The 11,511-nt window shown below is 60.2% G+C and overlaps 1 protein-coding gene across 1 annotated transcript; it reads right to left on the bottom strand.

The window, feature by feature from the left end:
- On the bottom strand, positions 1–7,354 carry MOCS2 (molybdenum cofactor synthesis 2). Its single transcript, XM_084881764.1, has 7 exons — positions 7,244–7,354; positions 6,162–6,283; positions 4,700–4,853; positions 4,032–4,159; positions 3,148–3,298; positions 1,872–1,995; positions 1–436 (listed from the first exon to the last, which is right to left on the bottom strand). The coding sequence occupies exons 3-7, from the start codon at positions 4,804–4,806 to the stop codon at positions 371–373; spliced, it is 576 nt and encodes a 191-aa protein (XP_084737890.1). The 5' UTR covers positions 4,807–4,853; positions 6,162–6,283; positions 7,244–7,354; the 3' UTR covers positions 1–370.
- Positions 7,355–11,511: the final 4,157 nt, after the last annotated feature.

The following is an 11,511-nucleotide window of genomic DNA, read 5'->3' as shown; positions in this document are numbered from 1 at the left end:
GACGTTTTTAATCATGTGTTTATTGGGTTTACTTTTTAAATATATAAATTCTGAAAATACATCAGGACTGTCGGACAATGACTCCCTGCGCCCCCCCATTCTGCCGGCACCATCGTGGTGCCCTGGCTTGGGGGGGTTTCCCTGAGACAGAGTCCTGAATCCAGTTACATCATTACAATCATCAGTCACGAGTTCATGTGTCTACCGCGGACATCTTTCCTCACATTTAAATGATTCTTCCGTTTCCCCTAAAGGCTGTCCCTCTCTCTGGCTCCAGTGTAAGGCCTCACCCCCAACTCTCCGGAGTTCTGGAGAAGGAAAACCGAACTGCGGTCCCAGGTCAGGGTGAGCACCTCACCCACGTGGTGACTTAAGTGCCGGGAGCCCAGAAGCATTCTTTGTTTCTCTTCCAAGATGAAGATTCTTCATAGATTTCCTTAAAACAACCATGACAGGGACTCAGGATCGCCATTTACATCTGCTCCCCTCTCAGCGACCCCATACCGTTCACATCCAGCACGGAGAGCAGAGACATGCATGAACATGTCCCTGCACACAGGACGCCAACCCGGAGGGGAGCGTGGACAGGAGCAGAACAGGGATGGACCCCCGGGCCAGGACGGGGCAGCCGGGGCAGGCAGAGGGGCGGGTGGGTGGTCTTAGATCTGAGCAGGTTCCTCTCCACACACACCTCTGCTCCCACAGCCTCCCTGCGCCGGCCATGGGCAGAGGCCACCAGGGACAGTGACCGCAGCAGCTCTGACAGGGACAGCGCCCGCCCACCCACTGTCTGCGTCCCGCCCCCCCCCCAATCCTGGAACCCTCCCTCCTTACTCCCAGCCAGCAGAACCCCAAATTCACTGTCCCCCGGACCCCTGGACCCCTCCCACCGCGCTCACCTGCAGCTGGTGGGCTGACCCTCCTTGCCAGGCTCGTGATCACGGTGGGGGGCCCTCGCGGTGGGGTGTCCTCACAGTGGGGGGCCCTCGCGGTGGGGGGGCCTCACTGGGGGGGCCCTCGCTCCCTCCTCAGGAGCCTCCCCGCTCCGTGGACACGGGCCTGGCTCAGAGCACACCACCACCATGGGAGCTGCACCGTGGCCCCCGCCACGTCCATCCTCTCTCGTCTCCCCGCTAACAGGCTGCCGTCTCCATTCGGAAAGCCCGGTCCCACATCCCACGGCGGGTCAGGTCCCCCTGAGGGGCTCCCCTGGTCCCCGGCCCTGGCCGCCGCTCCCCCCACACACACCCCCACTCTGCTCAGCGCCACCTTGCTGCCAGCGGCCCACAGCACAGACCAGCCGCTGCCGCTCGTGGGGAGCAGGCTCTCCGCCCAGAGGCCGCCGGCTCACCGCGGGGCTGGGTGGACGGACAGCCGTGCGTCTCCCGTCACACCGTCACACCCACGCCCCGCGCTCCCGGAGGCAGTGCTCCCTCTCCTCTCTCTAAAGGAGGGAGCCGGGAGCTGTGACGCCTTGAGGAACTCTGTGCTGGCACCTGCGCGGCAGCCGCACGCCCCCATCTGCACAGGGGACCCCGGGGCGCAGGGACCCCTAACCGAGGGCTCCACAGCCTGGGAGGCCCCGTCTCACACTCCGTGCCGAGCGTTCTGGGGGCGTCTGTTTTCATGGTTAACAAACCCTGCAGAAAGGAGCCTATATAATAAAAGGGTGATGTTTTCTGGACGAAGCGGGGACTGTGAGGGCGGAGGAATTCCGTGCGCCGCCTCTGGTTTTGCGCAAACACCTGCTTCCCAGGCTGAGGACGCCGGAGTGAGCGAGTCGGGCAGACCCATGGGCGCACACACTGCGTGTGCTCTGTCTGCTTAGAATCCCGGAGAACCCGCCACAGGCAGACGGCGCCCCCTGGTACCTTCTTCCACACCGGCACCGAGGCCTTCAGGGCATCGATGGCGTAGCTCACGGCTCCGAGGGACGCAGCCCGGTGGGCCGAGGACACGGCGATGACGACACTGGCTTCGGCCACGGGGACCAGGCTGCAAGGGAACGGAGGACCCGTGACACCTCCCCTGACTTGCTCCAGGCTCACGGCCCGTGAACAATCCGAGAAGCTCCCCGCACTGACCCGCCTCCTCTCTACGGGGACTCCAGCCACAAACCCGGAGCCAAACCCACAGGCACCGTGGGCGGAGCAGCAGAGAACGTAAACGTCCAACAGCAGCACGCAGCGCCCTGGACCGACAGCCCGCAGTCCGAGTGCAGCCCCGGGCAGAAGGAGGCAACACGCTGCCATGACGACCCAGTCTCAGCTGCTGGGCTCCGCTCAGAGCCTGCGACCCTCGCTTCTTAGCGACCAAAGGGCACCCGGATCCGATGTCCTTCACAGGCATGTTGCCCCAGAGCTTCTCCTCTTCATACAAACAGAGTCTGGACGAGAGGCCCCTTCTCTAACGGCCCCCAGGACTGCCCCCCTTCGCACAGCCATGCGGCCCGGGCTCAGGGGTCTTGCCTGCCGGAAGCTCATTCCAGCATGTCGTAAATGCAAGAAATTTCATCAAAAGGCTGATGGAACCTTGAGGACTGCCTGCTGGAAATGGCTGATTTCCCCACACCTAAACATCTGCACGGATGACTGCTCGCTGCCAGACAGCTGAGGGCATGTCAATCTACATGCTATTGCCTCCCGCTGGCCAAACACCTGGACAGCTGCAGGCAGTTCCCCCAATCCAAAATGCCTCTGCGTACTAAACCTTGGCCTTTGATATGACTAGGACAATTTGTGTTAATAAAAGCAAGGGGTCCAGAGAGAGAGAGAGAGAGAGAGAGAGAGAGAGAGAGGAGAGAGAGAGAGAGAGGAGGACTTGGTTTCTTTCGCTAAGTCTTCTCTGGCTCCCCAAAATGCATCCAAAATTATGTTTCCTCCCTGGACTCTTGACTAATTTACACACAGCGCCCTCTCCAGATTCCTGAGCCCTTCTAGATGCCGAGAAACACACGCCGGCATTATTCGCCCACCTGGGCCCTGGCACAGCGGCTGGCACTGTCCAAACGTTACAACGGAACAAGCAGCCTTAACAGCGCTGGGAGGCGCGTCCGCCGCCTGCCAGGACACACGCAGCGTCTCTCCCCGTGAGCCAGGACCCTGCGACTCCGCAGGGCCCGCGTCAGCAGCGACGGAGGGAGCGTACCCGAGCCTGTGGAACACCGCGATGTGCCTGACCGGCCACCTCTGCCTCAGGTCGCTGCAAATCCTCCGGACTTCGTTTTCCGCCATCGGGACGTACGCCTCGTACTCCAAGCTCATGACTTTTTTCCCTTCAAAGTGATTCCTTGTGGTCCCTAAGAAGAAGGGGAAAAAGGCAATTAAAATAAGGCTTCTCCTTATAATAGAAATTGCACGGTAAAAAAGGGTTCTAATTTTTTAAGTACATTTTTACTGACTTTTTTTTAGAGAGGAAGGGAGAGGGAGAGAAAAAGAAAAACCCATGTGAGAGGGAAACATCGCTCGGCTGCCTCCTGCACGCCCCCTACTGGGGATTGAGCCCGCACCCGGGCACGTGCCATGACCTGGAACTGAACCGGCAACGTTCTGATGCCTGGACGACATCCAACCGCCTGAGCCACACCGGCAGGGCAGAAAAGGGGCTGTTTTGGAACAGAGAGTAGCCTACAGATCTGTCTAGCGATTACTGTGAAATATTCTAAAGATGAACACGGTGAGAACAACAAGAGAACTGTCCCAAAGGAAAGACAGTAAGATGTGCAGACGCGGCAGCTGCACGGAGACTCTCAGGTGACAAACCAGCACCCGTTCTCTCCCGGCACACCTGCCCCTGAGAAGGAACGCCCCGTCCCCGGGGTTTTACGGAGGTTCCCACCATCGCCGTCTCCCCCGAAGGTTTGGAACACACAGGCTTCTCTCTGCTCAGGGCGTCTGCCCTGCTCGCTGAAGATCACTAACACAAAGCCAAAGCTGGAGACCCCCGGTCCCCTTGGCTCAGCGTCTTACATCCGCCCTGACACTCGGCACGGAAACACTGCCTCCGGCAGCGAAAGCGGGGGACACGCTCACCCACAAACAGGGACACGGCTCCGCAGAGCGGGGACGTCACCAGCTGCGAGACCTCCTCCACCGACAGCTTCTCGGCCGTGAACTTGATGATGTCTTTGGGTTCCTCTTCCTCCTCCCCCACGTCTGCCCTGGAAGAGAGCCAGTAACAACCTCGGCGGCGTGCAGAGGCCAGCACCGGCCACAGGCTGCGTGTCCGGGCGCGTCTCCTACGTCGGAGGTGCTGGGCGGAGGATCCGATCTGAATGATACCAGTAAGCGCACAATTGAAAAAAAAAACCAGTGTTTTCTATAAATACCCCGAATGAGTCGAGTATAGTACCAGAAGGAGTTTACCATGAACACGATCACTAAAAGCCGTGGTTCTCAACCTCCCTGATGCCGCGGCGGGCAAAGTGGGTGAAAAATACCCGGGCCTCCGAGGCCGGGCCGACGCACAGGAAAACCGCAATAAGCCGTGCTGAGTGAGGAGGACCAGCACTCCAAGTGACATGACTGAGCTGCCGGCACAGGACTGACGCAGACATGGCAGGGAGGGGTCAGGTCTGTCCGCACCGACACGGGCTGTGCCGGGAGAGCGAGCTCACGGACAGACTCACAGAGCGTGCGGTCCCCGCCATCTGCTACAGGTGACACCTGCGAGACCCTTCACCGCGGAAGGGAACACTCACCGCGCAGGCCCCCCGGGGCCCCGGGCACTAGCCTCCGCTGATGGGGGGGATGATGGCGACCTCGTCTCCTTCCCGAAGCAGCAGGAGCTGGTCTCCGAGCTCGACATACTCGTGCCGCACAGCCAGGATCACCTGGTTCCTGACATCGGCCAGCCTGAGGGGCAAGCAGAGGGCGCAGTGTCAGAGCTGTGCTAGGCTCCAGGTCTCCAGCGGAAATTAGGTGACATAAGCCCTGGTCGGTGTGGCTCAGTGGACAGAGCGTCGGCCAGCACGCTGAAGGGTCGCAGGTTCGACTCCGGTCAAGGGAACGTACCTCGGTTTCAGGCTTGATCCCTGGCCCTGGGTAGGGCCCGTGTGGGAGGCAGCCAGTCAAAGTGTCTCTCTCACATCAATGTTTCTCTCTCTCTGTCTCTCCCTTTCCCTTCCACTCTCTCTAAAAATCAACAGAAAAATACCCTCCGGTGAGGATTGAGAAAACAAAAGAAATATAAGACATAAATATCACTTTGCAGCATCGCCTGCAGAGTTACTAATGAAAGTAACTTATATGCTGCAGAGAAAGGATGCATCCACTGGAGAGAACTCTCAGTCACCACCAAGAACACAGTCAACTGCCAACAGCTCTCACTGCTGCTGTGTGTCTTAGAGAATGAAATACCGAAAAGACAGAAGACTGAAGGTAACACTCAGACCAGGTCAAAGGAAGAAAGGAAAAAGAAAAATGTCCTGATTCCAGGAGCCTTCTAAGGGTATAGTCTACTAGTGTACCTCAGAAGTCCCCCCAAGACAGGGGTCTCCGGCAGGTGAAAGGTTAAAGGTCGGGTGGGCAGAGGCCCCGCATGGGTCACAGGTTATCAGGGCACTTTAAGAGCAGTTTAAAAGATACAAAATAAAGTATAAGTCGTTTTTTGAACACGTGTTGTGGAGTATCCTTCACACGGTGAACCTCTCTATGGACTAAGTGACACCATTAATGTTCCTGATCACCTTCTAAGAAGCCACGTTGACAATTTGTCCCCAAAAGAACGTGAGGCAGGGACAACAACAGAAACAGGACATGGGCTATTGCAAAACGCAAACTCAGCCGCCCTGGGGTTTGCTATCTCTCATTTTTATCTTAATCTCAGAAATTTCTATTGACTTCTCAGAAGACGCGGCAGGACGTAAAGGTTCCAAGCACACATTGTAACAGAATGTGTAACCACCTCACTCATGCTGTGAAAATGCAGCATCTGCAGGCTGGCTACCATGAAACCACAAGAGCCAACGGGAGCCTGTCGGTCTGGGCGCAGCTCACTGCGCTTCTGGGTGAGCCTGCTGGAGGACGAGGGCGGGCCTCCCCAGAGGGTTCCAGAAACACGAAGGAATGCCCCTTCCCGACATCACGGGAAACACAGCCGTGTTCACTGGGACCGTGTGTGCACGCACACATTCTAGATTGCTGGAAAGCTCCACCCTTTACCCCGGATGCCGCGTCTCCAGCTCAGCCCACAGCTGCGCCGCCGGGATCTCCTGGGGCACAGAGACGGTCTCGGCGCGGGTCCCGGTGATCTCGGCGCTCTTCGCAAAGTACAGCACCTGGACCTGCGAGAGAGGATGTTCCTATGGCGACCACGGCCCTTGGCTGGCACAGGTGCTACCTTTTTGTCACGGGCACACTGGAAAGTGAGGGAACGTTAAAGCGCCCAGCGTATGTGCATTTTGACGATGCTGGTGTGTCCAGCCCATTCTCACTCGTTTCCGGTGCTGGTCAGCTCTGCAAACGCCCAAGGGCCCCCGCCCGCACCCAGACAATGACTCCTCAGAGAGGGGACATGAGGCGGCCTCCAGTTGACCGGGTCAGCACCTTCTATGAACAGGTGAACAGTGACCCGGGTCCGGGTGCAGCTGGCAGAGGGGCCGGAAGGTGAGGCTGCCTTTGGGGCGGCCCTGGCCTGGCACCGCGCCTGGCCCCGGGCTGGTTATGCAACCGCAGTCACAGGGCACAGAGCGGAGCGGGCTGGGCTGCTGTGCAGGCCGAGCAGGTTCCAGCACCGGCACCTGCCCCTGCCCCTGCCCCTGCCCTGCCCCCTGCCCGGGGCGCCGCTGCAGCCGCCCGCGGTCGCACACGCGGAGGAGGCCGCGCTAGGGCGGTTCTCGGTGCTGACCTTCGGGGCGGCCGCCCGGTTAGGTGCGTGAGCGCCCACCCAGCACCCACCCCGGCACCCACCCCGGCCGGTGGGCGCTGCGCTGGAGGGGAACCAGGGGGGGCGGGGCTCTGGGAAGGGGAGGGGGTTCCTGGGGGCGGATCTCCTAAAGCGAAACCGGTCTCCAGAGAAGGAAGGACCTAGGACGGGGCAAAGGTCAGGGCGCCCCTACGGAGGGAGGCGCCCCGGAGAGGGAGGGTGCTGACAGGGAGGGAGAGAGGGGGTGCCCCTCGGGAGGGGGACTCGGGCGCCAGCCCTGGAGGTGCCCTGGGCCGCGCACGGCCTCGAGGCCGGGGGTCCGGGGCCCGCAGGGCGCGGTGGGCGGGGGCGCAGCGGGGCGCCCGGAGAGGGCCCTTACCTGGCAGCGCCGCACCATCCCGCCGGCGCGGGTCCGCGGGGCCGGCGGAGGCGGAGCCGGCGCACGCACGGCGCAGGCGCACTGACAGCCGCCGCACTGCGCACGCGCCCCGCTCGCCCCGCCCCTCCCGGGGGCGGACACGGGGGGCGGACACGGGGCCGGCGGGGGCCGGGGGGCCCGGAGCCCGGGTGCGGGGACCTGGCCCGGGGGCCGGGTGCGGGGACGGAGGGGCCGGAGGGGGCGGGGGGGCCCGGGGGCGGGGGGGCCCGGGTGCGGGGACGGAGGGCCCGGAGCCCGGGTGCGGGGACCTGGCCCGGGGGCCGGGTGCGGGGACGGAGGGGCCGGAGGGGGCGGGGGGGCCCGGGGGCGGGGGGGCCCGGGTGCGGGGACGGAGGGCCCGCAGGTGGCGCGGGGCCTGCTCTCTGCCCGGAGCCCGGAGGCGGACACCGGGGGCGGACACGGGTCCGGGGGCCGGAGGGGCCGCGGGTGGCGGGCGGCGGGCAGGCGCCTGCGCAGCGGGAGGGGCTGGCCGGCCCCCGGCCCCTCACCTCGGGCGCCCCGTCCCCTCCTTCCTCTCACACAGTTTTATTGGAGTCAGAGGGAGCGGAGGAGAGGCATCAGGGTGAGGGGGTCCTGGACCGCCGCCCCCGCGCCCGCGCCGGGAGGGCCCGCAGCCGGCCTGTGCCGGACCGGACCGGATCTCCGGGCTCGCCGGCGGAGGCCGCGGCGGCGGATCCCACCGGCCCTTCGCCCGCCGCCGGCGCCGGGGCCGCCCCTCCAGGCGCGGAGCTTCCGACCGGAGCGACCTTCTCCCGCTCGCGGCCCAGCGGCTCCTGCGGGGTCCGGCCGCCCAGCCCCGTGCGGACCAGGCCGGCCGCGGTGGGCTCCGCGGTGGAGGGATGGAGGGGTCCGGCCCTGGGCGCCCAGGCCGGTGGCACACGGTCACGTGGCTCCTAGGAGGTGTCACCCCGGGACCGTCACGTGGGGGGGGGCGCTCAGGTGAGGGCTGGCCCAGGGAGAGCTCAGCGGGGAGGGGGGGACAAGCAGCTGGGAGGGGGGGCATTCCCGGCCCCGCCCCGCCGGAGGGTGCCAGCCCCAGCTCAGGCAGGGCGGTTGGCCAGGCGGGTGCCCCCAGCCAGGGGCAGTGGAGGTGAGGCTGGAGGTACCAGGGAGTGACCCAGGGCAAGAGACATGGACAAGGACCGGCAGACACCCGCGTCTGTGCTGGGCCGTGGTGAGCATCCCAGATACAGAACCATGCTCACATTCAGACAGAGCCACGGGAGTTGACATTGACCTTAGCCTGGCCGGGGACGTCCAAGGCCAGCCCATGGCGGGGGCAATGTCTACAGCACAGCTGAGAGCAAACGCAGGAGCCAGCAGGTGACAGCCAGGCTGGTGCTGAGGGAGCCCAGCCTCCCGGCCTCAACCTGCAAACTACAACTGAGGGATGGCAGCAAGCACCTCAGGCAGAAACTGCTGATCGGCTTCTATACTTACTTGTTTGCTAAAACGATAGGAAGTTATTCTGATTTTCTGAACTCAGGTATGCTATCCCAGTAACCCATGGGTGGTGGTCTGAATGTCCCATTGATTGGGATCTCACCGGTCACTGAAGCACATTCTTCTGGCACCCAGGACAGCTAAGTTACCCTAAATTGCCTCAGTAGCTACAGATAACGAGTTTTGGTTGACTTAGTGGTCCCAGAATCTGGACAGCACAATTATTCTAAATCGCCGGGTGGTCCCAGATAACGTGTTTCTGTTGATTCAGAGATTCGCAGGTACTTTAGATAACTAGCTTGCTCAGTTTTGCTTCTGTAATTGCTTTGCACAAACTCGGTTCCTCGTTCCAGACCCAAAGCTGTAATCCATACCTCTGTGATATCCTGCCCACAAGAGCCAGGTGTGGCTGCTGTTCGGGGCTGTGGGTTTGGAGGCTGCCTTGCTCCCTTGTATGCCGCCAGCTTTTAATAAACGACTCCATGATTTGACTTCTTGAGGCGTCCTTTATAAGATGGGGGTACACACCAACACGCACAGCAGCCCAGAGCCCCTCGGAAACCTCCCCGGGCAGGAACCCGCCATCCTGAGAGGCAGCAACCTGCACACTCGGCAAGAAAGGGAGAATGGCAGTCAATAAAGGAAGGAAGCGAGACCTTAACCCCCTTACGTATAAAACAAACCATCCACGTGGGATTGTGGTTAGGGGGTAAAATATAACTGATGCCAGAATATTTTCTCAATGTTTTTCATAATCTCGTTTCTTCATTTTAGAAGGACCTACCTACCAGGAGCCACTACAAACGATCTTAATAAAAATGTGGCACCAAAGCCGGTTTGGCTCAGTGGTAGAGCGTCGGTATGCAGACGGAAAGTTCAGGTTCGATTCCGGTCAAGGGCATGTACGTTGGTTGCGGGCACATCCCCGGTAGGGGGTGTGCAAGAGGCAGCTGGCCGATGTTTCTCTCTCATCGACGTTTCTAGCTCTCTATCTCTCTCCCTTCCTCTCTGTTAAAAATCAATAAAATATATTTTTTAAAAATGTGGCGATTTCTAATTCCTTCAGTTTCACTGTTGTTAAACTCAAGCACCGTTAGTTAAAAGCTACCGATAATAAATACCGTGCAGTGTCATTGCACGCGTAACAATGACATCACGCAGCTTCAAAGAGGGACCGCGTCATGCCTCCTGGGGACAGGCCATTCCTCCTCTGTGCCCGGGGGTGGGCAGTGGGTGTGGGCAGTGGAATTGCAGGTGACTGAAAAACAGCATGCTCTCCTCTGAGTTGATTTCTGTTCGCTTGATCTTTAAAAGTGATTGAGCCATCCTATAAAAAGTGATTGATCCATCCTATGAAAAGTGATTGATCCATCCTGTAAACACCTCTGGGTGATTGTGGCTCTGTCTGGGAGCACCGGGGATACACCGTGAACCATAAAAACGAGGCCCTCGCCCCGGGTTGCTTCCTTTCCGGTCAGGAAGACAGAGGGGTCCGTACCTGCGGGAGGAAGAGGAACAGGGACGGTGCTCCAGAGGGAAGGAGCCGGGGTGAGAGGCAGAGCCTGCTGCGGGGCGGTCGGCACCCTGAGTGTTGGAAGAGGAGAGAGGCCAGGGTGGCTGAGACCGAGAAGAAGGAAGAGGTTAGGGTTAAAGGGAACTGAGCATACAGATCGGGGGCGGTCTTGAAAGCCAGTTTGGATTTTTTTTACTTTCATTGGGAAGACACACACACACACACACACACACTCACACACCTTTCAAACATGGGATTCTGCCTCTGCTCTGAGCCATGTTCAGGGTCCTGAGCACAAACAGGAGAAGAGCCAACGAGTTTTACCCGGAAGTTTCAGGCCCGTGAGAAGTGTCTCTGCCGTCGCCTGCCGCTGTGCAGGAGGACCGTCCTGGGCACGCATGGTGGCCCACGGCCACGGTCTCCTCATGCAATGCCACTGCTTCAGGGCCTCCTCGAACACGCTGCAGCCTAAGCACACGCCGTGCACCAAAGTGGAGGACACGGACCCTCACGTCTCAGCCCAGTGCCCCCTCCGTGCGCCACGGGGTTGGGGGTACCTGCTGAGGAAGTCCCTGCGATGGCGTCGGATCCGTGGCCGCCGGACTGGTATCCAATGATCTAACGTGTTTTTGTGGTGTTTGCATTTCTCGTTAAAAACCACGTGCAGGGGTTGTTTTTTGAAAGACCGGGTCAAACACGCCCCTCTGGAATGGCTCATCCTGAGAGCTCACCTGGATTGTAAGCTCTTTTCTTACGATGTGAAGACATCTAGCTCAGGATTTGTGGATTCAGTTTTATGATGGTGTGAAATCATAAAACATCACTGTCTTCTTGTGTAATTTTATTCATAGGTCATCTCCGATCAAAACAAACAAACAAACAAACAAACCCGCATAAACTACGCACACCCGTTGCTTTATGCAAAGAAAGACAGGAGAAACACTCCCCCTGGTGGCTGGTGATTCCCATTGCAATCCCTTTGCTTCCAGGGAGGGAAAGGCAGGCGCTGTGGCAAAGGGGCTCTCGCTGGCCCTGTCCTGAGACCAATGTGCGTCTTCCCACCAGGTGGCAGCGGGGAGCATGACTTCCCGATTCTGTTTCTGCAGAATCTAAGAGGTTACAGAAGAGAGAAATGCACCCCCAGGGGTCGATGCCCAGTGAACAGCCAAGCTCTTTAGAGGAGCCTGGTGTGGGCTCCAGAGAGTGCTCCATCCCTGCCCTGCCACCGAGGCCGGGTGCTCCAGGGGGAGAG

Source organism: Pipistrellus hanaki, assembly GCF_964339955.1.
Source record: "Pipistrellus hanaki genome assembly, chromosome: 4".
Taxonomy (NCBI): Eukaryota; Metazoa; Chordata; class Mammalia; order Chiroptera; family Vespertilionidae; genus Pipistrellus; species Pipistrellus hanaki.
The sequence above is the reverse complement of the archived record's forward strand: the minus strand, read 5'-3'. Positions and strand labels throughout refer to the sequence as shown.